The following is a 27,074-nucleotide window of genomic DNA, read 5'->3' as shown; positions in this document are numbered from 1 at the left end:
TGTGAGGCTGCCTTTGCTTTCATTTTGAGTAACTGCATTAGCCAGAAATGGCAAACTGAAGTTATAGCCTGACACTGCCAAATTTACCCAATGAAGAATTCTGCAGAAACTCCTTGAGCATTTGGTCTGACAATTTACTTGGGCTTATTGTTCTGATGAGTGGTCATTGACTTGAAACATTAACTCTGTTTCTCTCTGCAGATGCTGCTTGGCCTGCTGAGTGTTTTAATTTTACATTTTCAGTAGATTGTTTGGGGTAGGGGGAGGGGTTGTATACTTGTCTGCAACCATCCTTACAGCTTGTATTGCATTGCTAGCAATTTCCTATAACAGTCACCAGACTGCAAAACGTTCTTCATTGGCTGTTAAATTCCTTCAGAGATCATAAAAAGGTACAATAACCAAGCAAGCCTTTCTTCTTTTTTGCTGGAGTGGGAGGGTTTGACTTGTAGCTAATATTAGTTGTTGTATTGGGTAGTGCTGATAACTGCAAGTGCAGTTAAGATTTTAAAGCCTTAATCACGTCAGCCAGAACAGAAACTGTTGTGAGATCTTGAGATGAAATAGATTTTCCACAAACTGAATAAGACTGCAAGCTGCAGAGATTGCGATGTCTGCGCCTAGGCAATTAAGCTGGTGCAAAACATTATTCAGTAATGCTTCCCTCCTGGAATATTTCCTACCCACACTGGACTCCTTCGTTAATGTGGAACCAGGGGTGAAGATCTTGGAAGCATTGGAGCTTAGATATTCCCATCAACAACTCTCCTAATCTCTTTGCAGAGTTTTGAGTACGTGAAAGCATTGCAACATTGCAAGCAGTGCGCAAGTCATTGTGAAGAATCCTCATGGCTCTTCTCCGACTGCATCACTAAATGCACTCCATTCCTTTGTTGTTACACTGGTTCATGGGCTTTATTATTTTCCCCCTTGCAGGGAAAGAAAGCACAGAGCACCAGCAAGAAAGAACTGAGTGTACATGCCGCAAATTGAGAAGTTTGCAATTGCAAAGGTGTTGGTGCTGGAAATAAGTGAAGCCACAGTGCTCCAGCCTGCTGGGATGGTAGACAGGAGCTCCAGGTTATCTGATAACACAACAAAGTAAAAGGTACCCTGCATGCTATACAGCATTCAGTTATGTTGACTTGATTTCAACAGCAAGGGAAATATCTTAATAATAATTTGCGACATTTTTATCATGCCCAGGATTAATTGATGCCTTATTTCCCAAAGAACCTTCCCATGGAGTTGGCAGATCTGCAGTGACCACTCCTCAGAAAGGCTGAGAACGTACTGCCATTGAACTCATTTCTTTCACCGCATCAGATACTCGCACTTTAGTGGAACTATTAAAACATCTGGAACATGCAGGATGATGGAGATGGGTCAACTGTAGAGAGTCACATCAAGGGGTGCAGAACTGTCCAAGCTATGCTGAGAAGATTAGGGATGCTATAGGCTAGGGACCATCAATGAAGAAGAGATCTATTAAACAGCAGCTTTCAAAGTATTCCCATGAATGGAGAGATACGAGAGGTGATACAAGAGACCATTCAAATAGTATCTTTTTCCTCGATTGAATGTTCTAGTCAAAGAGACTCTAAATGTGAAAACCATGAAAAGTTGGGATACAACATGTCTGCAATCTTAAATTGATTGACAGGAAGCTTAACTTTAATCCTACAGATAACATTGATCTACATCAAATGGTTCTCTAGCACAGTGCAACCAACAAAGCCTGGATGGACTTCACCAGGGGTAATGGTGAAAGTTGTTGCTCAGGTAGGAACTCCACTTAAATGCTTCCACTTCACCTATCACAGACTGAGTGCTACATCATGTCTCCAAGGCTAAGACTAAGCAGAAGCAGCTTACGTATCTTTTGATGGTATACTCACCAGGTCAGAAGATGTTGCCTAAAAGTACTCAGCAATCCAGGCAGGGATGTGGGCAGCCAATGGCCATCTCGCCAGAGGCTATGGAAGTTGCTCCACAAAGCAGCAGCAAAAAAGAAAGTTGTAAAGGGTATCTCAAAATATCATTGGATAAATTTTTGTTCATTCTTGGGTGCTGACTTCCAAATGACCCTTTAATCTGATAGGGATTGTGTAAACCTGAATTAATGGGGACCAGTCTGGGCAAGTTTTAGGGATGGTTGGAGGCATAACTGCTTTATTTCATTGAGCTTTCAGTGTCAACGATCATGAGTCTTGTTCAGGCATATCAAGGAAATTCAGCCTCCAGCAAGCTGCAACTTTCTGTTGCTCTCGTGTCTTTTGCTTGCTTCTCTTCTGCAGTCTGGGCCAGTTGTTGGTCATCGTACTTCTCATTTAACACAGCACGTAGTATCCACACTAATGTGATAGCAAAGTTACCAATGAAAGACAAAAATTAACCCCTCAGCTAAAGTACTTCAAACACAGCCTATTGCACTAGTTGTGAGCAAAAAATAAAAACTGCTGGAGGAACTCATTGGGTCAGGCAGCATCTGTGGTGGTCTTGACCCAAAATGTCAACCATCCTTCTGACCCACTGAGTTCCTCCAGCAGTTTGTTTTTTTGCTCCAGATTACAGCATCTCCAACCTCCTGTGTCACCACTAGTTGTGAGTGCTGAATACATATTCACATATTTTGCTGAGGTTTATTTAGCTCTCTCATTTTACACTTTGCCTTGGCTACTCTCACTGACAAGTTTCTGGGAGTCAGGAAAACCAGTGGACCTAAGGTTAAGCTAAAATATGTCAACAACCCTCTAACAGCAGTTAACACATATCCAATAGCAACATGTGTTTCCCAAGGAGAGAGCATGGAGAAAGCCTAATGCACTGCAACGGATGTGGAACTGGGCAGTCGAAGCTGGTTCCTGATGGGTAGCCAACTTCAATGCTTTAACCTCCCTCTGTCAGCAAAACCCACACACCCCAGCAGATTAAAACTAAACTCAGATACACCAGAAAGTAATTAACATGATGTGTCTTCTTCTTCTTTAGGCAGTCCTTCAGGGCCAAGGATGACTTACTTCAACTCTGATTTTGTAGGCTCTGGGTTGCCTAATGAGGTCCATGTGGGAACCACAGACTCTTCCAGATCTGGTAGGAGGTGCCTAATGGGTGGGTAGTTTGTAAAGTAGAGCACTCCTGCCATTTATGCAGGACTTCTGTGTGCTCCTGATGCAGGGACTTGAGGTTCTCAATACCATCTCCAAATTGAGTAGTCACAAGCAAGAGATTTGCAGGAGGCAGTGGGGATTTGCTTTCCTTTAAGAAGGATTTAAGCACACCCACGAATCTTTTCCTTTGCCTACCTGGTAATGTCTATTCTAAGATTTGTCAGGGGAAATGTACCTGTTTCATATGTTTGGTGCATAGCCTCCCAAGTGATTGTAATCTGGGGTTCAATACTGGGAATGGTGGCTTTGGATCACTTATTTTTCCAGTGAATTTGGAGGGCTTTTCAAAGACAGCATTGGTGGTATTATTCCAGTGTCTTAAGGTGCCTGCTATAGGTAGTCCAGGTTTCAGAGGTATGTAGGATGGCAGGTTTCACTGTTGCCCAGTAGTGAATTTTGTGCCAGGTCCTAAGTCTTGATCTCCAGTTACCCTTTTCCTCAATTGACCAATGGCTGTGCTGGCACATTAAAGGCAATGGTCAATTTCACCTTTATTGTTGGAGGGCAGTGTGGTACAGCTGGGGCAGGTTAGTAGAGGACCTTTGTCTTCCGCATGTTGAGTGCAAGGCCCATCTTCTCGAATGTTTCAATAAAAGCGATGATGGTAGCTTGCAGCTCTGCCCCTAAGCCCACACAAATGCAAGCATTGTCTGCATATTGCAGCCCAACTATTAAGGTTTGGAAAACTTGGGCTATGGAATGTAGTTACCTTGGGTTGAACTGCTTCCCATTTGTCCTGAAGATTAGCTTCAGTCCTGTGGGAAGTTCTTTGGAAATAAGATGCAACATTTGGACAAGAAAGATTGAGAAAAGTGTTGGGGCAATGACTCAGCCAGGTTTGAAACCCGTTTTCACTGAGAATGGTTCTGTTGATTAATATCACTTGCATCTTCAGATGGAGACAAATTTCTGTGGGCACTGAACTTGAGGAGGATGTTGTTACACGGTGCCTCCTGATAGTCAGAATGTTTGGAGAGGTCAAAATAGGCCATGTAAAATGCCTGGTGCTGCTCCCTGCATTTTTCTTGGACCTATTGCCCAATGAAAACATGTCCATTCTGCCTTTAAATGGGCTGATTCCCCACTGTGATTCAGGCAATAGCTCTTCAGCCTTTGGGAGGAGACAATTGAGGACCTTGATGATGACTTTACCTGTGATGGACAGGAGGGAAACCTCTCTGTGACCAGGATATTCAGACTTGCCTCCATTCCTGAAGATTGATTGCAGGATCCGTGAGGTCACCTGGAACACCTTCCACTTCCTTGCTGCGGGCAATGAGGTGTGGATTTATGAGTGAAGCTCTTCACTTCTGAATTTTAGGCTTTCAGTGGGGATACTGCCCACTCTCAAGGCCTGGTTATTTTTTTTTAGATGGGATACAGCCTTCTTGACAGCTTGTTGGTCAGAAGAGGTGGCAAGGTGGCAACCTAGATAGGCTGCAGTGAGATGCAGTCAATGGCATTCAAGGACAGAATCGCAAGTCTTTGAAGTCCTCCTTCCAGTAGGTGTTGACTGCCCCTCTGTTCCTGATGAGTTTACCCCCATTCCTGGCTCACAGTAGGTTGAGGCCTTGAGTGTTGGGGCTGAAGTCTGCTTTTACATTGAAGAACCTGTGCATGTGTTCTCTCCATCCACTATCTGTTCTATAGGTCCCAGGTTTTCTTCTAGACACACATCAGCAAAATGGTACTAAAGGAAATGAATATCTGAAATGAACAATGGCCTTACATGATTTGCTTACCGCTCATATACCCTAGATATCTAGAATCACTGAACAGGAACAGCCAAAGGAATAGACTACAATTTATTCTCAGAGCCAAAATCCAGTGTACAGTAGGATGCAGCTTTAAATTTCTGATTTTAAATTTATGCTCATTTAAGTTCTCATACTAGGGGTTAAATAATCTCTCCCAATCAGTATGCAATTGATACAATCAACATTCACTCTGAAAAAACATTTTAAATGTGGGTCATCTGGGAAAGAGGTATTTTCAAATTCAGTTTTTGAAAGAGATTCTGATAGCGTGATTTTAAAACATTTATATGGGTGGCTGTTTTTAATAAAATATATACTATAGTCCAAATAAAAGTGAATTCTGTTTCGCAATGGTTGAACATCAGTTACGAAATTAGATTCTAAATGATATTGTGATTAAGGATAAAATTGTATCTACTTATTATTTTAACATTTTCCAAATTTTTTCCCCTTTAAAGGTGGTCACCAAGTAAAGAGATGCCTGATACATTATACAGATGGTTCATCCTCCAAGAGCTGTGCAAATATGGGCCCATTAATTCAGTGATCTTTTCTGGAGAGAAATGCAGCCAAGTTGTGTTCAGTAATATTCTGTCAGCGTGCAAAGCAATTAATTCCAATTCATCTAGGCTTCCAAAAGTTCCTTTTTATTGCTTGTGGTATTATCCATTTATGATGCAAGATTACGATTTTTAAACATAAAAAGAACAACTGGGCATTACACATTGTTTTACTTTCATTCATTCTGATTCTGTTTCCACTTCCAATTCCTTCCCTTCAACACTTTTAATAATTTGTCAAAATACTAACCTTGTTAAGCGAATATTTTAAACTATGCATGTATGGATATTTATCAGAGGAAAACCACACGAGTTTGATTTTCTCACAATATTTCACAAATGAAATTATAAAATGATTAAAATTGAAACATAATCCAAACATTAAGGGCAAAATAGTACAATCAAAAGGTTTCCTGATGTCAATTACTGAGTATTGAAGAAGCTGAATCATAACTTCGCCTTTTTTTCAAAGAAGCTCATGATGGCTTTCATACATTCTTCAGATAACCATCTCTCCACCAGCCTGTCACATTCTTGGGCATTGACAGCATGCAATGTCTCCTTTTCAACACCTCTTATTAGCCGTTTTGAAAAGGCCAGAGACTGAAATGAAATTCACAGAGATATCATCAAATCCTTAAAGAGAAACATGCTCTATAAAGCATGAATTTATCCAAAAAAAAGCATCATTTGATCCAGTTGGTCTATACCATTCATAAAGTGATGTATAATTATCAAAGTAATGTCCAAAATGACAGAAACACCCTATGTGACTAATAAAGGCAACATTGTTTAAACAATGTGACAAGAACACAGATGTTACAATTTATATTCAAAGTATAAAATGATACCAGATTTCTACATATGGCAGAGATATTGAATGATTATGTCATTCATCATATTGATTGGTACAATGGCTTAACTGGACTTAATTTGCTTTGATTATTACTAATTGCATAAAATTAACGTAAAGTTAATCAGTATGTTGATTCCTTGGATGGCATCTTTGAAATAAACAATAACTGGACAGCAAGTAACCCCATAAAAACTATAAAATTTAACATTATTGTTTACATCAAAAGACTGCTTATTTCTGAAAAAGTCCTATCCTCTCCAGATTTATCCCAGTCTGTAAACTCAAGCAGTTATGACAGCCAATACTCAGCACCACAAGGAAGGATAATAACAAGTTCAAAGACAAGTTTGAACCTCCCGGGCTGTGATAAGAGGCAGAGCTGCCAACAAAACTCAGGAGCACTGCAGCAAAATGTATCTGTTTTAATATATTAAGCTCCAAGCACTCATGTATTTATGCAGCAGGTCATCATTGGCGATATACATAGTCACTAAAAATTAAGTAGCTCTCAAAACATTTTGCTTTGTTTGCAATTGTGTTCTCAATAAAACTCATGTGCTGAGAAATAGCAGAATGGTAGCAAGAGTGCATTGTTTGCTGTCTCTGAAATTTAATTCCATTGTTCCAAACCACCTTTTGGGTAGTGGTGCCATGATCTCCAATTCACCGTCAGAAAAGCAGGGGAGCTGGCTCTGTGTCCTGTCCTGGTTCCTGCTTCTTTGAGACTCCAGCACAATTCCTGTCATGATTCCAGATGAAAACTGCCACTTTAAGAACCCCAGCCACAACCAGACATCTTGCAGGTTAGTTCACAAATCCCATACACTCCTGGTTAATGTACATACCTAGTGCAGGGTCAAAGGGGGCTGCCTTGTGCAGGAGCATGTTTGTGGATACTTTTATGCAAGGCTGATTTTCTAAACTGTACTTCAAGAAATCAGAATGAGAATTTAATCTGACTATAAACTAAATATTTAAACGAGTATGAGAAATTTTATTGAAATATTGCAGTTAAAATGTTAACGTACATTTTTGGGCAGTTTTGCATAAGTATGCAATCTTTTCCAAACCTCTTTCTGGAACGTACTGTTGGGGAACACCTCGGTCACCAGTCCAAGTTCACAAGCTTGAGCGGCTGTTAATTTCTTGTTGAACAGGAGAATTTCATTGGCCTGATTGGGTAACAGAAATAATATAACTTAGAGCTAACTGTCCCTGTAGTAACAAATGGCTTTGATCTGATTCACTATGGAAAAGCAGAAAATGCAAACAAGCTATGATTTGTAATCTAATCACTGAGTTCAGAGTATGTGCAAGTTACTATAATTAATCACCTGGATTAACTTTACTTCTTTACATTTATGACTTTATATTATCATAATTAAAAATTGAATGTATAATATATAGGACAATGAATCACCTAAAAATCAGTGCTCTGTAAAACAAAGTAACATTTTGGCTGGAATGTACAGAACCTTGGTATAATAACTAGTTTACATCGGTCATTATTGGAAACTTTTCACCATTACATCAGGATAGAAATGATTTTGTTGTAGATAAAATTTATCTTTTGGCTGCTGGTGTTTATGTTTCATGGAGCCTCCTATTTCACCTCCAATAGAGCCCCCTGTTTCACCTTGTTGACTCATTCTATCATTCTCATGTACCCCTCTCTCTCCCACCCAAAGACTAGGATGACCACTTGTTCAAAGTGTTAAAACAGGACATACGCCACTACAAAGGTGTGACTTGACTTGGTCAATTGGATGGGGCATCTTTATCTCACCACCTTACGATGTATAGTGTGGGAAGCCCTGTTGAATGCACAGAGCCTTACCACAGGCGTTGCTGGCTCCAGACCATAAGTTTTGGTGAGTGTTGTTTCTGTTGCCATGTCCTCTGGATCATTGGATTGCCACATTCCCCCTACAACCTTTTCCATCTCCCATTCCCCCTTGACAAAGGCAGTATATAAATGTAAGATTTCAAGTTTATTTTAAACGGACACAGAGATCTGCTCCATATAATTAATAACTGGATATTATGCCACACAAGGATAAATTTTCACTATGATTATAACACGACTACATCAGTGGATTGAGCATCCTTATGAGTCACTTTCATGACTTGCACTGCACAAGACTTCGATTCACTACACAATTCCACCTCCGACAACCCACTTCTTTACTGCTCCTGCTCCCAGCAGCCCTCTCATTCTCAGCTCCAGTCCACTGCCGTCACCTTCGAAACCCAACTTTTGTCAAGCCAAATGCTGCCACCAGGGGCTCCCAGGTCCCATTGCTGCCCCTCCCAATTTCTGTTTCCCTGCTGCCAAATGACAAATTTGACCTGGCTAATTCCCTTGGAGATGTCTACCAGAAGATAGGGATAGGATCAAGCTCGTTTGAGACATGTCAAACCTCATGCTATGTACTCTAACTCGTGTCTGAATGTGTTAGTAAATGAGTTTATTTAGAAACAATTTTTCCTTCCATGGAATATGAGTCCTGCTGGTAAAGCCAACATTAAATGTCCACTTTAAATTTCAAATGCCCCTTGTAAAGACTGTGTGAGATGCCTTCTTGAATCACTACAAAATGTGACTTGAGGGTATCTCACAGTGCCATTAGGGTAGGAATTTTGATAATGGCAAAATATTTCCAAATCAGCACGGGCCAGAGACTGGGAAGTCTATATGAATAGAAATATTCACACATGCATGCAACCAATTCAAGAAATTGCCTGGAATCAGAATGTCGCTTCATAGGAGTAAATAAAAGGATCCTGGCCAAGTGTTTAATTAACTTTATACATTTAAAAACATTTGCATTTTCTATTTGAATTAATGTATCATCAATATTGTGTATAGTTAATGTGATAAAATTTCTGTATGAAATTAGCTAGGTGAAGCTCAGTTGGCTCATGCTGGGTTGGAATCCACAACACAAAACTTCCTTAGATTCAGGATAACTATCACTAAATTGATAAATTCCCTGTACCTTGTATACAATGATGATTCATCCAGGGAGGTATATAAAACCATAAGATATAGGAGAAGAATTGGGCCATTCGGCCCATCGTTTGCTCTGCCATTCAATCATGGCTGATTTTTTAATCCTCAACCCCATTCTTCTGCCTTCTTCCTGTAACCCTTAATCCCCTTACAAATCAAGAACCTATCAATCTCTGCCTTAAATACACCCAATGACTTGGCCTCCACAGCCCTCTGTGGCAATGAATTCCACAGATTCACCACCCTCTGGCTGTAAAAATTCCTCCTCAACTCAGTTTTACAGGGATGCCCCTTTACTCTGAGGCTATGCCCTCAGATCCTAGACTCTCCCACTAATGGAAACATGCTCTCCACGTCCACTCTATCCAGGCTTTTCAGTATCCAGTAGGTTTCAATGAGATCCCCTCTCATCCTTCTGAACACCATTGAGCACAGGCCCAGAGATATCAAATGTTCCCCATAGGTTAAATCTTTCATTCCTGGGATCATTCTTGTGAACATATGATGTGGTTGCTTTGAGATGTAAAGTTTGTTAAATAGTTAGCCAGGAGTTTTATTTTAAAGATAACTCCTATAAAGCAACAATCTCAGCCCTAGCAATCCCTTGAATCAGTAGGTTCTGTGTGTTAATATTTCTATTCACATGGGCCCCCAAATCCTGACCATGGCCTGAGGCTGAGTATAATCCAATTCTGGGGCTATTTATGGAAAGGCTTCTTTACCTCCAGATTGTGGTAGGCCTAATCTGTGAGGAGTGCATGTTAGGTAGAAAATTGCGTTGCCAGCACCAATACTCCAACTGAAACAGCTTATTTATATTTTTAAGCATGCAGCTTTGTTTCAGTCATACTTTGGCTGAATATGCATAGTGGTTTCTGTGGTTTCCTACAAAAAGGCAGTAAGGCTGTTTATGTTCTACAACATCCTACATAATGCACCACATTTTAAAAATTAAGGCGGCAGAGTTTTAAAATCAGTCATATCATTAAACAAGTCATATTACTAAAATGTTATTCATTATGGTGCTGGTTGCGGATAAAAAGGTTTTGTGTTGTAGGCTACATTTGAGCTACTTATAAGAAAACAAGAAACAGGATTTGGAGGAGGCTAGTCATCCTTTTGCGCTTACTCCACCATTCAAAACTCATGCCTGATCCTTGACTATAGCCCTCTGTGGCAGAAAATTCCTATTCACAACTTTTATGTGAGAAGTTTCTGCTCACATGTCCTCATGGTTGTTCCTTATTCTGAGATTGTGGCTCCTAGTTATAGAGTCTCTAGGCAGTGGACGCATACTCCCAGCATCTATCCTGTCAAACCTCCAAGGATTTTAATGTTTCATTGAGTTTACCTCTAATTCCTCTAAACTCCAAGGAATGCAGGTCAAGTCTACATATTGTACCCTCTTAAATTCCTTTCTGATTATGTTCATATAACAATGACACAATAGTGAGATTTGGTATGATTGTACTGAGAGTCTGCAGATTCAAATCTCACTATGGTAAGTTATGAAACTGAATTCACTGATGTAGTTGGACTGAGAAAGAACCCAAGTGGTTGACTAATATATGTAAAGGAAATAACCTTACAACCCTTCCCCCCTTTATTTCAGTCTCACAAAATGTGGTTCTGTCTGAAACCGTCCTGCAAAGCATACAGTGGTAGTATAATTACTACAAGGGAGGTATATTAGAACTCTCTCAAGTACTTACAATGGACTCACTAGTATCTCAAGGAAAAAAAAGAAAAAGCATATTTTCTTGTATCTGTTAATATTCAGAATATGTTGGATATTGGCTGGTTTTTAAAGTATTGGTTTCAAATACATTAACCAATTGCCTTATGTGAAATTACACTAATCAAATTAATAAGAAGGACTATGTACATTTCTTGGCATTTCTTTCCTTCAAACCTAAATATATTTCTGTCAGTTACTGCATTAACAATTTTAGTAACAGCGCAGATTGGAGGAGCACAAGGATCTAAGGAAGAAGATGTAGTCAATTGTGCCATAACCTGAAAACAGGCTGAAACGTATTCCAGAGGAAATATTTACCATGGCCATTATCATGCAGTATATCATCTGTGACTTTAATAAGGCCCATATCAATACTGTGGCAGGGACAGATTCAAACAGGGGTTGTAGGATAGACATGGATTAGGAAGCAACAGTGAACTTGAAGAGGAAAGTGGGGTTGTATACGGGATGGTAGTTTGCAAGGATACATTATACTCGATAACTACATAAATATTTTTGTTCAGTAGAATTTGCTAAGCTTCAGTCTTGCTACCCATACCTTAGCAGTACCCATCATCTTAGGGAAGGTGTAAGATGAGCAGCCTTCTGGACTTTGGGCAAGTTGACTGAATGGTGTGTGGAAAGTGGCCTGTATTGGGGAAAAAACATGGAAAAAAATCAGTACTTTCCATACTTCTCCAGGGTAAAAGCTACTTTTAATCTAAAGCAGCTTTCTGTAGCAGAACTACAGATCTCTTAGCAAGCAAAAATGATTAACTAGATGGGAAGACACAAGAGACTCACTTTATCAGTGGCATAGACTATATCAAATAATCCTAAAACGGTAACTGCAATTCCAACGGCAGGACCATTAATTACACCAATCAGTGGCTTTGGAAAATCGATGTAATGGCTTACATATCTCCTGTTGAAGGGAAATTAAACCACATCGGTCAATTAAAAAATAGTTGATTAATTTTAACAAAGATGAGTAAGTGCTACAATAAGTAGTTAAAATATACAAACAGCAATACATGCAATGTTCAAATATTATAGATTTCTTCATAGTTATGAATGACAAAGTAGAACTTCATGCTCAGGATGTATTCCTGACATTTCCATTTAAAAGTTGTAAAAATATTTAATGCAACCATTTTCTACTTTACAAGAATATACTCTCACATCACTTGGGTATCTACAGCAAATGCCTCCAGAATATTTTCATGGACATGCACTACTCACTTCAATAGTGCTGCTGAATTCTTGGACTTCTGTTCCATGCCTTCTGGTCCAATATCAGTGAAGTTGGACAAATCATTTCCACTGCAATAATAATCTCCACTGCCTGCGAATAGAGAAAATGTGTTCAATTTATTTGCAATGCCTTTTAAAATTCACTAGCTTAAAAAAATGGCCTACAAAGATCACATATGAACCTTGTTGGCCAGTTCAATTTTGACCATCCCAGGCCTGCCTGACCTTAACGCTCCCTATCTCTGTAATCTCCTCCAGCCCTAAATTATCTTCTGGGATCTCTGGACTTCTCCAACTCTGGATTCCTGCTCATTTTTGATTTTCATCACTCCACCTTAGATAGTCTTGTCTCTGGCTGCCTAGGTCCTAGCTCTGGGATTTCATCTTCAATCACCATCTTTCCCTTTCCACCTCACCATTCCTTCCTCTGGGATGCTCCTTAAAATATAGATCCTTAGCAGACCTAGCCTCACATTACCTGATGTGGCTCGGTCAAAATTCATTTGATACTGTACATGTGAAGCACCTTAGGACATTCAAGAAGCTATACAATTCAAATCGTTGATTCACACAAAAATATAACACAATGTTAAAAGGATGAAAAAAAGTAATGAGTGAGATTTATAAATGCAACTTTAAGTCTGTGATTGATAAGTATTTATACTGCATACTTAATCATTCCATACAAGTTGGGAGGCGGCCATCAGGCCCATTAAGTCTATGCTATCTCTCAGTTCAATCCCATTGATCCCACTCCCCCACTTTTGGTGTAGGTGGTGTAGGGAATAAATTTAGGGTGCTAGATTGAGCACCAATCATGCATGCTGTTTTGTCCTGCATGGTACTGTGTTTCTTGAATGCTGGAGCTGTATTCATCCAGCACAGGACCAGTGGTGAGTATTCTACCTTGCTCCACATGATCATGAATACCCAGTGATGAAGAAATCCATGATACATTTTAACCATGTCAATCTGCAGTCAAAAGAAACTTGAAATTGTTTTCTTATGATACACAATTCCAAAAGTTTTACTTCGCATTTTATTTTGACTACCTTTGACTCTTTAAACCAGATTGGAATATTCTGATGGCCCAGTGATGCTGAAAAAATATTGGCAAGTTCTTGATAACCACCGTCATCAACCACCAGTGCATAAACAAACCAACAATTCATGGGAAGGAAAAGGTACATAATGTTCTGAAAGGATTGTGTGATGGTTACTCCTACCAGTGCTATCAGATACACCTGTCACATGTAAACTGGTTAGGCTGAGATCAAATAGGTTTACCCTTCATGTTTGCTCAGTTGGTGAATGCTGCAGACCTAATCTGGCAGAAGTCCTTCAGAACTTGACCAACTTAATCAGTCATGATGAACCGAAGCCACTAATGGTGATGGACACTGCAGTTCTCCTACCTGAGTACACTCCATACCCTTGCTACTTTCAGTGCTTCTTGTAAAACTTTTCCAACATGGAAGAGCACTGATTGTTCAACTGAGGTAGGACGGTTAGTGGTTACCAGATGGTTCAAGCAAAAGGTTAAAGAAAAGATGGTAAGAAATTGTCTTGGTGAAATCTAAAGGCTTCTTTTCCTCCTATTGGCAATTAAAACCAACAACAGCTATTTACCTAACCAAACAGTATAAAGGTCATGTGACATTTGCAAAACAATATACAGCAGAGAATCTTGACTGCTACCACAATTTTGTTTTGAAACAGAAACATTTAATAATGATTTTAATGAAACTGAAAGTAAGTTTTAGATTTAAAAACTCATACACTGAAATGTTAATCTGAGTGTGGTGTAATACTTGTACCTTAACTTCAAAAAAAATACTAAAAGAGAGAAACCCATTGGCTCCAAAGTTAAATAGGTTCCTTTTTTTTTGCATTTTAGCCAGGTTTTCTTTTCATATGTGGAGTTCTCCCTCTTTTCCATTCTGTCCATATGCTTTAACCTATCCTTTAGGATGGTCATTTATCCCTTTGGTATTTCTAGTAACCTACTGATGTGTAAATTGGCTGCTAGGTCTGCTTTTGGGCATACAATTACTATATGTTTAAAATGACACTTTGACTTTGAAATCCTTCAGTTTTTCTGGAGAACATTAAAGTTGCTTAATAAATGCAAATTTTTCCCTTTTTTAACTCAGCGTTGTCAGGGAGAGAAACAGAGTTAACTTTTCATCGGAACTGGGAAAAATAAAACAAGTCCTAAGGTGCAGAGAAAGAAAGAAAAGGAGGAGAGAACATTGTCGTAGGTTTTCACCTCATAGATTCTGCCAGACTTGCTGAGTATTTCTTGCATTTTGTGTTTTTTAACAATATCTCCTTTTAATTTTTAAATAAAATCTTTGCCACAGTCAAACTTAGGTGCAAGACTACAGCAATTGTATGATCTATATATGGCAAACTCTCTTAAAAATTAAGGTCCAATAATTATCAGCGATATGACAAGGGCTGAGTTAGTCTTGAATGCATTGTATTTACTCATTTCCAGTGACATACATTAAATGTTACTAAAATACAGGACAATGTTCTCTTCAGATAACAGACACCTTTCTGATATCTTTCAAGGAGTGCCACATAAACACAGACAGTTATTAACCTGAAAAAAGTACTCCTGTTAAGAAAATATTTAAAATAAATAAGTGTAAAAATGAAATGGGCAGATACATGCCACTTTTGTCAGAGTACTCGGTTGGATCACCGCTTTGTGCTTGCTTAAACCCGAAGCATGCTGATGTTACACCCCTTAATTTTAATAGTTCACTCCATCTGTTAGATAGGTTAGCAGCTGGTGCACTGAATTTATACCAAAACTTTTTTTGCATAAAACAGTGCCCAAGAACAGAAACAGAAATTATAGCAACGTTTCTGTATGGGAAACAGTCAACCTCGTTAAAATAATCTTATGCTCTAAGCAACCTGTTTTACCCTTGAATAAGCAGTGTTTGATCCCTTTCCTTTTTTCAGGTAGCCTTGGTATATGGGCAACCTAGTCCCAGGCAGGGATTTGTTAGCATGTTTATATGGTCGACACAGAACATCTAATATTTGGGTATCTTGGCTGTGTAATTCACCGAATATTGTGCCTCTAGTGAAAAATCTCTCCTTTTATTGTCTTTGATACTTGTGTAGGATTTCTACTACATACCCACATCAGCTTGTTGATGATTAATTTCTGTTATCCCAAAGGGTTCTGCATCACACTGAATTACCAAATTGGTTTGTTCACTTTTAGTTATTTACCAGCAAAAAAAATACAGCACTTAAAGAAGTCAACTCAATAACACAGTATTTCAGAACCAGTTTATGTGGTAAAAAAGTAAATCAGACTTTCTTGCAGTTCCTCTATAGAATTTTTAAATGATATACTCATCCTAGTAGCTTAATTGTTGTTGTATTGGCTTACATAGATTTTCCTACCTGGTAGGTTTGAATCTCAGTTAAAATCAAAACTCAATATTATATATGGTCAAAAGCAGTTACAAACATTACAGCTAGATTACCCATTCACACTTAAACAAAAAAAATGTTAAAGACCACAGACTTGTGGACATGGACAGGGATTACTAAACTAAATGCTTTTCATAGATGGTGCCATTGATCAATTTTATGATAATCCATATGAAGTGATCCTTGCAAGATATTGATTTAGAGCTGCCAGCAGCTTATTTCAAAGAAATTAATCTGCCAGTAAGTTATGGAAAATGAGTGCATATATCATGGCAAAATTGCATCCCTTTATGCCTCAGCATGAATTCGGGGGAGGCTGGGACATTTCAGCAAAGTGGGGACTTCATTTAACCATGCTTATCCATACTTGTTACAGTTTACACAAGCAAATCATCAAGCCTGAAGAGTTTCCATTTGGGGTTGCCAAGGACTAGTTCTGAGAGAGGGTGATTTAATGAGTCAAAGGAAGTTAATTCAGCCATACTTTTTGTTTAACTGGAATTTTTGTTTATCTGGTTTCATTCATGGCACCTTGTGCCAATTATTTTATAATGTATTGTTCCTCCTTTGTCTCCAATGGATACATTTTTTAAAAAAGGAGAATCTACAAAGGAAAGCATAGTACGTAGCAGTCACAAATGCAGCTACCCATTCACTCACACTTGCAGGCAGAGATAAAGGTAACTTGCTTAAATGGACAATTACTGAATGCTTACATTCCTCTTTTCAAACCGAACTCCATAGCAACATAGTAATAGCACCACTGAGATATTCTTCTATCCTCGGTAGAAAAAAAGGTCTTGCATTTCTATAGTGCATTTCATAACGTCCCAAAACCTCTTGCAATTAATCCTTTGAACTGTAGCCAAACTCTGCATAGCAAGCTTTCAAAAACATTAATCTGATAATGACTAAGTGATATTCAGGGATGTCCTTTTGGGGAAGTATATTGGCCACAATATCAGGGGTAACTCATCTGCCCTTCTTCAAAGCAGTGTCAATGTCATGCATTAGTCTGAAAATTTGCAACTTCAACAGTGCAGCACTCCCTCAGTGATGTACTGGGGTTCAAGTCTTTGGTACCAGACTTGAACCCACAACTTTCCAACTTGAAGGTAAGGGTCCTACTAATTGACCCACAATAGCATTTGTTACATATAGTGACAGCACTATTACTGGCCAGAATGGAGCTAAACTGAATAATTGTAATGTCAATCATGTCTGGAAACATCACTGCTATAATTAAATTAATTCAACAAACATAACATGTCCATTAGCCTTCTCCACTAATTGTAGTTTGCTGGAGAAATAATCAATTTGGGCTATTGGTAGCATTTTCCAGCTCTTCTTCAAATACTGCAAAAGCATCTTTTGCTTTCACCTAATCGAACAGATTTTAATCAGTCATGTGAAGGAAGGCACCACATACTGCAGTGTAGACCTAGATATTGTGCTCGTATCCTGGAATGGTACTTGAATGCATTACATCCCTGTACACTAAGGAGAGACAGGCATACAATCCTGCATGAAGTACATTTTAAGTTATTTCTAGTGCCAAATTCACAACTTATCCCTTAATCAACTGTTATTTGTGAGAACTTTCGGTGTGTAAATTGGTTGCCATGGTTCATCCATACAACATTGACTACGTGAAAGGTGAGGAATAAATAGAAGACTTTTTTTCCTACTACTATCAATAATTGATATTAGTGGTCTAAATAAGCTATGCAATCTTTTTTGGTACCAAATCTTCAAAAATAAACATGCTTAGTGGCATGGAAAAATATGGTAGAAGATACTGAATACAAACGTAACCTGTCATTACAGTTAGCGTAGAATCATCCTTTGCAGCTTGTTCAAGTGCCTTCATGATTTCCTCATACATCTAGATGAAAAAAGACATTATCAAGGATCTATTAAGTAATGGAAAGAAACAGGTTGATGTATGCAATTCGATCTGCCTAAGATCCACACGACAAAAGTCAGTAAAATACATTTGCTTTTTGTAATCATCCTGTTTACATACTTTAAAAACATGGACATAACTGCAAGCTTTACAACTTTCAAACAAAACTTCAATCATCTAGGAAAAGGCTTAAGGGATGTAATGGTCTGGTTCTGTTCCTATTACTTTAATAAAAGGGACTTTGGATACAACAAAGTCACTTAGGGGATAGTTGATGCTGTAAGCTTGTATGCATCCCTTTCTCTTCTGAAGCCCACAATGGAATCCAACCTAAGCTAATATCAAAGCTATATTTTGTGAGACCAGCAGGACCTTGCAACAACTCGTGCCTAACTTCTTACTTTTCCAATGGATGACATGGATGAAAGCACCATGGCCATGTAAATGACAAATGTAAAGCTGGGTCACAATTTTCTGCCAGTTACACTGCATTGTAAGACCCATGTTTAAACTGAATAAGGATAAGGACAAAAAAATCTTGTGACAAAATGAGTTTGGGAAAGCAATGTCTGATGAGGCAGTACTTTAAAGGGATGTAGGTTTCTAAAAAGCAGTAATTATTGAAAATAGTTTAAATTTTATACAATGGCCTAACAGGGGCTCAATTATTGAACCTAACAGCAGAGAATGAGGGTATTGTGCCTGTCTGACCCTTTAAAAGAGCTCAAGACCTAGCTTCACACCCTAAGTCTTTCCTTAATACTTTGTACATCTTTTCTTTGGAAATTTCCCTTTGAAAACTGTTAGTAAACTTGCAACCTCTGCTCTTAAGGATAGTATGCTCCAGATCACAATGATTCCCAGGATTTAAATAAGATTGGATCTTTTCTCTAGTTCTTTCAAAAATTATCTTGAAATTTGTCATCCTGTTAGTGACCCAATTACCTGTGAAAACTGTTTTTCCCAAAGATGATGTAAAGACACTTGGCAAATTGCCCATTGCTTGGCCAGTGAATGTGTGTTTGACTAGAAGCTTATGCAGGTTCAAGTTAGCCATTAGGATAGTAGAATTCAGCATAGGACACAGGCAGTGTCTTGACATTATTAGTGGCAGCATCACATTGAAGCAAGAATGCTGTGACACAAAATATATTGGTAGATTTATACACCAACAATAGCAGTCTTCATTTCTTTAAAAAAGCGTACATGTTCAGGTACACTATTATCAAAGAGATGGGTGAGCAAGTAAGTTGCAAGGAAGACACAAAATGTCTGTAAAGGGATTTAGACAGGTTAAACAAGCAGGTGAAAAGATGGCAGATGAAATATAACAAGGGGAAAAGTAATGTGATCCACTTTAGATGAATATATCCTGGGATTGGGTGTTTTCTTACAGGGGACAATTGAGAAGAATGGGCTTGTGCAATCTGGAGTTCAGACGAATGAGAGGGCTTGATGGGGTAGGTGCTGTGAATCTATAACATAAACATTTTTCAATCTTTCACCATTTAAAAAATACTTCTGCTTTTTCTCACCAAAGTGGATGACCTCACATTTTTCCACATTCTATTTTTCTGCCAAGTCCTTGCCTATTCTCTTAGTTTATCAGTGTTCCCTTGAAGCCTCCTGTGTCCTCCTCATTACTCAAATTGCTATCTACCCTTGTATCATGAGCAAACAAGGATAAGTTGCACTAGATCACTGTGGTATTCACTAATTACAGCTTCCCAACGTGAAAGTGACCCATTTATGCCTGTTCTCTTTTTGTTGATCATTTACCAATCCTTAATCCATGTCAGTTTATTTATCATAGAATCATAGAACAGTACAGCACAATACAGGCCCTTCGGCCCACAATGTTGTGCTGACCTTAAAACCTTGCCTAAGACTATCCAACCCCTTCCTCCCACATATCCCCCTATTTTAAATTCCTCCATATGCTTATGAATTTGACCAATGTACCTGCCTCCACCACCACCCCGGGCAGCGCATTCCACGCCCCAGCCACTCTCTGGGTAAAAAAACCTCCCTCTGATATCTCCCTTGAACTTCCCACCCATTACTTTAAAGCCATGCCCTCTTGTATTGAGCATTGGTGCCCTGGGAAAGAGGCACTGGCTGTCTGCTCTATCCATTCCTCTTAATATTTTGTATACTTCTATCATGTCTCCCCTCATCCTCCTTATCTCCGAAGAATATATTTGTCTAATCCCATGTGCTCTTGTTCTGTTTAATAGCCTCGTGTGACATCATCTTGTTGAAGGTTTTGCAAATGTCCAAACATACCGGGTCCTCTGGTTCCCTCCTATCTGTTCTGGTAAGTTACAAACTCAAAAATTCCTAATAAAATTTTTTAACATTATTTGCCTTTCATAAATCCATGTAACTGCCCATCCTATAATTTTCCTCTCTCTCAAAACCTTCTGATGCAGGTCACCAGATGTTAGGAATTTATCAATTCCATTAATTTCTCCAATTTTTTTTTAAATGAATGCCTCTTCCTTTCAGGTCTTCTCTAGGCCTATTATGTACCTTCATTCATGAAGATACACCAAATATTCATACAATTCCTCAGCCACTTCCTCATTCCCCACATAATTTCTCCTGTCTCAGCCTGTAAGGAATCACAATATCTTTTGTTTGTCCTTTCCTTTTTACACCTCTATAGAAGTTTTTCTAGTATGTTTTTAATGCTTCTTGCACATTCTACTTTCCTATTATTAACTTCTTGGTCCTCCTTTTGTGAATTCTGAAATTTTTCCAGTCCCCAGATTGCCTGCTCTTTTTGGCAATAAGCCTTTTCCTTTGATTTAATACTATCTTCAACTTCTCTTGGTAGCCATGGTTGGCTCACTCTTCCTGCTGGGGTTCTATGCCTTAAAGGGATATATAGTTGTCATAAAGCATGTACTAACTCTGAGTTATAGGCTTTGCTGGTCTAATGTTACTCCGTTTAGTGTAGCTTCCCTATTTATCACAGTCAGCTCATGTCTCATATCTTTATAGTTTGCTTTTTTTAGATTTAAGATCCTGATTTCAGACTGAACTAAATAACTTTCAGTGTTAAAATTCTATCACTCTATAATCACTCTAGCCTAAAGGTTTCTTAACTATAAGATTATTAATTAACTTCTTCTTATAGTACAAATCTAGATCCAAAATAGCCTTTTCCCTAGTTGGTTCCTCAATGTACAGCTGTAGAAGATCATCTCAAATACATTCCATGAATCTGTCTTCCATAACTATCACTGCTAATTTGGTTTATATAGTTTTTTTTATTTGTAGTATTGCCTACATTATCATTACTATTTGGGGGCCTTCAGATAATCCCCAACCATATTTCCTGCCCTTGTTGATTTTTTGCTCCACCCAAATTGATTCTACTTCTTGATTTTCCAAATGATCCTTTTCCGATCTTCATCCCATCTTTTATTATCAAGGTAATCCTTCCTATATTTGCATTTTGCTCATACCTTCTTAAAGTTAAGTATCCTGAAACATTTAATTCCCAATCTTGGTGGTTTTGCAGCCATATCCCCATAATGGCTATTAGAGTGTACCCATTTATTTCTATTTATGCCATCAATTATTAAGCTCGTTACAAATGTTATGTGTATTCAGATAAAAACCAATTTTGTCTTTTTGCTATTTTACCCTAATCTGTCTATACAAGGGGGCATAATCTTATATTTGTATAACCTGTCCCTTCATGTCAAACTCTGGTCATCATTACTCATTTTGCTACTCTGCACTTTGCCTTGTCCATTAACTTTCTAGATTTCACCTTACCCGAACTCTCCCCACCTGCTATTTAGTTCAAAGCCTTATGTATAGCCTTAGTTACTCAATTCACTAACACATTGTCCCGGCTCGGTTTATTTGAAGCCTATACCACTGTACTGGTTCCAGTGCCTGAGGGATTGAAACCCTTTTTCTGACATCAGTCTTTGAGCCATCCATACAGTTCTTTGATCTTATTGACATGTCAAATTGCATGTGGTTCAGAGAGTAATCCATGGATCCATCTTTGTGACTCTTTTTAAAACATGGGTACTCCTCTATTCATACTTCAGCAGAACCTCCCTTTAGTATACGTTGTTGACTTCCACATGGACCATAACAACTGAATCTTTGTACTCCCACTTCAACTTACTCTCCAGCTCCAAAGAGATGCCCTTAATCCTGGCACTAGACAGACAATAAAGCTTTTGGGACTCATGTCATCTCCTAGACTATGCTTTCCCCTATATCACTAAAACATTCCGTTTCACTGATCCAGCTTGAACTACTCCCTGCACCACTGTTCTGTAGTTAGTTTATACATCCTCCCTTCAGTCTCTACTTTCATCCATACAGGCTGGAAGAATAACGTACCTTCTGGACAAGTGCAATTGTTTCCTTTTGACTCCCCATAACCGCCTCATATATAGTCTCAGCAACCCCACCCCTCCTGTTGCTCCTGAGTGACAATCCTGCAGTACCTAATCTAAAGGGTGTAACTGCCTTTTAGAACAAAGTGCTCAGGTAACTTTCCCCCTCCCTCACGCATCACAGTAACTGAATCTCAGACACCAGCTCATCGATCTAAGGTCAGAGTTCCTCAAGCAGCAGACACTTTCAGTAGCTTCCATCAGCTCCCAAATATCACCATATCTAATTTCAATGCCTGCAGCCTATCCATGTATATGTACAGTGGATTGTAATTTTAAGTGAAACCCTTAAAATGAAGAAAACTAAAATTTGACCAGTAATGTTACCTTAGATTCACCATCAAGTTAATTTGCTGAGTTGTTACTTTTAATCCTATAATTGAATAGCTTTGTTCTTGATTCACCAAAAAACCTTACTCATCAAAGACCATCTTTGTACAGAATGCACGGTGGGCATTGCACACCATGCTAAAATACACCCTTACATGTTATGAAACTAAAGATCCCAAGTGTTTAGAAAAGTTTTATTAAAGTGCTCTGTTACATTCAAAGATTTGTGCTTTTAATTCCAAAATTTATTTAATTTGCCAGCTGGTATGGGCAGGACTTGAACTCGTGCATCTGGTTCATCAATCCAGGCTTCAACATTGTTTGCCCAGCAACAACAAATTAGGCTGCTAAATCCTGAGATCAAATGTTTTTTTAAAAAATCACAGAACTTTGTTATTTTGCTGAAGAACTCTTATCAAGTGGTTGGATATGACTTGCTTCTAGTGAGTTTGTGTTAGCTGTCATTAATTAACCCATGTTTTTCCCAAGTGAAAATTAATTTAATTTTAGATGATAGACATATGAGATATATTGCTAATTAGAAGTCCTGTTATAGATGTGCATCAAAGGAGAGGGGTCTTTGGGGACTGCACCAGAAGGGGAAAAAAGTCAATTTTACAAAAATTGTAAGATCAATGGGATTTATCAATTGTGCTTGTCTTGGAAGGCTCTCCAAATTGCACTCATCTTCTTAAGCACACAGGCATTGGTAGGGACGTTTTAAAAGCCTTTTCCAATCAGAAAATATTTAATTTACCAAGATTAGGGTAATAGATATTCAACAGTAAGTAAGGCTACATCAGATTAACAATCTTCAATATCTTAAAAATGTTTTATTAGAAAAAAAATGAAAACAATGCCCAACTGCAGAGGTTTATGCAAAATTTAATGTCTGAACATTAGCTGAAATGTTAATTGAAATCTAACCACTACATGTCAAATGCATTTTGACTACATTTTCCAGACTTTGTATAAAGCAGAAGCTTCATCCAGGATTAAACCTCTCTTAGCTAGAACTTTATATGAGGTTATTTCCTTATACTTCCACAAAATCCCTGGTCTTTCACTGATAAACTGAAACCAGTCTGTTCATGATGTACTCTCATCCTCTTTGGAATTCAATAAGAGGCAAGGGAGTATATAGAGTATATATTTCTCAATTATAGTCATAGAGAATCATAGAGAAATACACCATGGAAACAGGCCCTTTGGCCCACTGTCCACACTGATAGTCAAACACCCATTTTGACACTAATCCTAAACTAAACCATTTTATTCTCCCCCACATTCCCATCAACTTCCCCTTCCCAAATTCTGCCACTCATTAACACACTAGGTGCAATTTACAGTGGTGAATTAACCTACTAACTCCCATGTCTTTGGGATGTTGGAGGAACTTGGAGCACCCAGCAGAAACTGGCAGGATCCCGACCTCCAATACTGCCTGTGTAGAGCTTGTACATTCTTCCTGTGATTTTGTGTGTTTCTGCTAGATGCTCCAGGTTCCTCCAACATCCCAAAGACATGAGGGTTAGTAGGTTACTACTAGCTGTCGGATTGTCAGATTTCTGCAGGATTTAAAGCACAGGGAATGCATGCTGAGAGGCCTGTACTTATTGTAGCCTTACTGGAGACATGGCACAAACAAACTCTCAATCTACAGTTCATGTCTAACATACTGACTTTATTAGCAAAAACTACTTTTAAAGTGATTGTCAATTCCCTTTAAAAGGTTATTAAAATATGATCAAAACTATGACCAACTTCCTATTCAATCTTTCTCAAAGGTTATTTCCTGATGATATTGCATTCAATTTGTTAACATAGAGAGAAAATTACGTCCGTGGGCCAGGTAGTCTGATATCTATCATTGGGAAATGCTGGGATCCATTATTAATGGAAAAAGCAGCAGAACATTTATAAAGCCATAATTCAACGAAGCAAACTCAACATGGTTTCATGTGAGGGAAGTTGCGTTTGACAAATTTATTCAAATTCTTTGAGGATCTGATGAGTATATTGGATAAAGGGAATCCAGCAGATATAGCATATTTGGATTTCCAGAAGACATTTAATAACTGTACAAGAATCCATGCCACTAGAAATAATACATTAGCACAGATAGAAAATTAGCTGTTAGAAAAGTGATTCAGGAAAAATGGGTCACTTTCAGACTGGCAAACTGTATCCAGTGAGTTACCGCATGAGTGCATGTGGGGACCTCAACTGTAATTTACATTAATGACGTAGATTAATGGACCAAGTATACTGCAGCTAACTTTGCTGTCAATACAAAGATAGATGGCAAGGTAAATTCTGAGGAGGATGAAGAGTCTGCAAAGGGACATAGACAATAAAGTGAGTGGATGAAAGTCTGATAGATGGAGTACAATGCAAGGAAATAAGGTTGTCCAATTTGTAAGAAAGAATAGAAAAGCAGAATATTGTTTAAATGGAGAGAATGCTGCAGGACAGAGAGATCTGGGTGTCCTTGTTGGCATCCAGGTATGGCAAGTACTTAAGAAATTAGAGAGGGATGCGTTTCCATTAGACGCTGTTCAACAAGTTCACTTGGTTGATTCCTGAATGAAGTATTGTCCAATGAAGAGAGGTTGAGCAGCATGGGCCTATACTGATGGAGTCTACAAGAGGTGATTACTGGAGCATGCATGACTCTGAGACAAGAATAGATGGCAAGGGGATTGTTTCCCTTGTGGGCGAATCTGGGACTGGGCTGCATAGTATCAGTATGAAGGGCCAGTCATTCAAGATGGATGTGAAAAAGATTTTTTTTCTCTCAGAGGAACTGTGATTCTTTGGAATTATCTGCCTTAGAGAGCTGAGGTTGAATCATTGAATACGTTGAAGGCCAAGATACATATTTTCTTCCAATGGGGTTATGGAGAAGAAACAGGAAAGTGGAACTTCAGGAAGGTACATGGTTAAATCCATCACTCAAAGGCTGCAGAGATACTGTTTCTCTTCCCACAGATGCAGCCTAACCTGCTGAGTATTTCCAGTATTTTCTGTTTTTATTTTAGATTTTCAGCATCTGCAGTTTGATTTTAGTTTCAAGCAGGAAAGTGGAGTTGAGACTCAAGTGGCAAATGCTCCACTCTTGTTCTTATTTCTTGAATTTAACCAATGAGAATGAAAGATGCAGGAAGGAACTGAGAAGGAAGTATAGAATTAATGAAACGAATTTCAAATTGGTTTCAGAGGAAGACAGAATTAAGAGACATGAGAAATAAGACAGAAAAAAGTTTCAAGAAAGGAATTTCATATCTAAAAAAAACATCTCTACTATTTTAAACAATGGAGCCTAAACTGTAAAGAAATGATAGCACCAGATATTTGTTGGTAATAATTACTGTACAAGCACTACTTCCACTTATAACAGCAAAGATTTTTAATGACGTTTATTCAATGTACACCATGCAAATATGCTGTTCAATTGAATTCAAGGAATTCAATGGCAAAGAAAATAGTACAATGAAAGACACAACTCTGACGGTAACCTTTGAGTTTTGGCACTTAACCATGCACCTTCCTGAAGTTGCTGTGCCAGACAGATACACTTTAATAACTTTAAATGTCACTAATCTGTTATTTTAACAACAAAATCTGAGCCACAGTCATTTTCATAAGTGCTGGAGTACTATATTAGCTCCTATTTAAGAAAGGATGCTAATGTGTTGGAAACTGATCAGAGAAGGTTTACTAGACTAATACCTGAAATGGGTGACAATCGTATTATGAGGAAAGACTTAACAGAGGAGAGAGGTGGGGAGGGAGAGGAAGGAAGCGGGGAGAGGGAGAAAGAGACTGAAAAGAGCAATGGGAAGTGAGGTGGCAGTAAAGAAGAAAGAGAGGAGGAAGGCAGGGAGAGAGGGAGGGGGGAATGGGGGTGGGGGACCTGGAAGAGGTTGAGAGAGGGAGGATGGAGGAAGGAAAGATGCAGTATGAGTAAATGGGTATTTTTCTGGTAGAGTGCTACAAGGTTTGCTGCTGGGGCCTCAAATTCTTACAATTTATATAAATTTGTAGTTGACACGAAGATAAATTGTAAAGAGGCTACAAAGGGATGTGGATAGGTTAAGTGAGTAGGTAAAGATATGGTAATTGGAATATAATGTGGGAAAATGTGAATTTGTCCATTTTGCCAAGAAAAATACAAGTAGGCATACCATCTAATTAGTGAGAGATTGCAGAACTCAAAGATGCAGAGGGATCTGGATGTCCTAATAAATGATTTGTGAAGCTAACAGAATATTATTGTTTATTGCTAAAAGAATTGAATATAAAAGTTGTGAAGTTTTGCTTCACTTATGTGGGACACTGATGAGATAACATCTGAAGTATGGTGTGCAGTATTAGTTACCTTATTTAAGAATGGATGTTAATGTATTGGAGCATTCAGAGTCAGTAGATGGAATAAATGGGTTGTCTTACAAGGGACAATTGGACAAGTTAAGCTTGTATCTGCTGGAGCTTAGAAGAGTGAGAAGAATCTTGATTGAAATGTCTAAGATCCTGAGAGGGCTTGACAGGGTGAACTCTCCAACTCTGTCCTTTGTCCTCCGGTCTTTCTTCACGTCTTT

At 38.5% G+C, this 27,074-nt stretch overlaps 1 protein-coding gene and 1 long non-coding RNA gene across 9 annotated transcripts in view; one reads left to right on the top strand and one right to left on the bottom strand.

The window, feature by feature from the left end:
* The first annotated feature begins 1,682 nt into the window (after nucleotides 1-1,682).
* LOC127570409 (uncharacterized) lies at nucleotides 1,683-5,527 on the top strand. Its single transcript, XR_007956361.1, has 3 exons — nucleotides 1,683-1,782; nucleotides 2,992-3,093; nucleotides 5,386-5,527. It is a non-coding gene; the product is annotated as an uncharacterized LOC127570409 (long non-coding RNA).
* A 26-nt stretch (nucleotides 5,528-5,553) lies between these two features.
* The window catches only part of eci2 (enoyl-CoA delta isomerase 2), a 63,463-nt gene continuing 41,942 nt past the window's right edge, over nucleotides 5,554-27,074 (bottom strand). For all 8 annotated transcript variants that reach the window (XM_052015964.1, XM_052015958.1, XM_052015956.1 and 5 more), the window contains 6 exons: nucleotides 17,623-17,692; nucleotides 12,337-12,439; nucleotides 11,899-12,019; nucleotides 11,654-11,743; nucleotides 7,372-7,515; nucleotides 5,554-6,090 (listed from right to left, as the gene is read on the bottom strand). In XM_052015964.1, the coding sequence (XP_051871924.1) occupies nucleotides 5,935-6,090; nucleotides 7,372-7,515; nucleotides 11,654-11,743; nucleotides 11,899-12,019; nucleotides 12,337-12,439; nucleotides 17,623-17,692 (684 nt within the window). In that variant the 3' untranslated portion in view covers nucleotides 5,554-5,934. The remainder of the gene's footprint in view (nucleotides 6,091-7,371; nucleotides 7,516-11,653; nucleotides 11,744-11,898; nucleotides 12,020-12,336; nucleotides 12,440-17,622; nucleotides 17,693-27,074) is intronic.

This window comes from Pristis pectinata, chromosome 5, assembly GCF_009764475.1.
Source record: "Pristis pectinata isolate sPriPec2 chromosome 5, sPriPec2.1.pri, whole genome shotgun sequence".
Classification (NCBI taxonomy): Eukaryota; Metazoa; Chordata; class Chondrichthyes; order Rhinopristiformes; family Pristidae; genus Pristis; species Pristis pectinata.
This window is presented reverse-complemented; position numbering and strand designations above follow the sequence as displayed.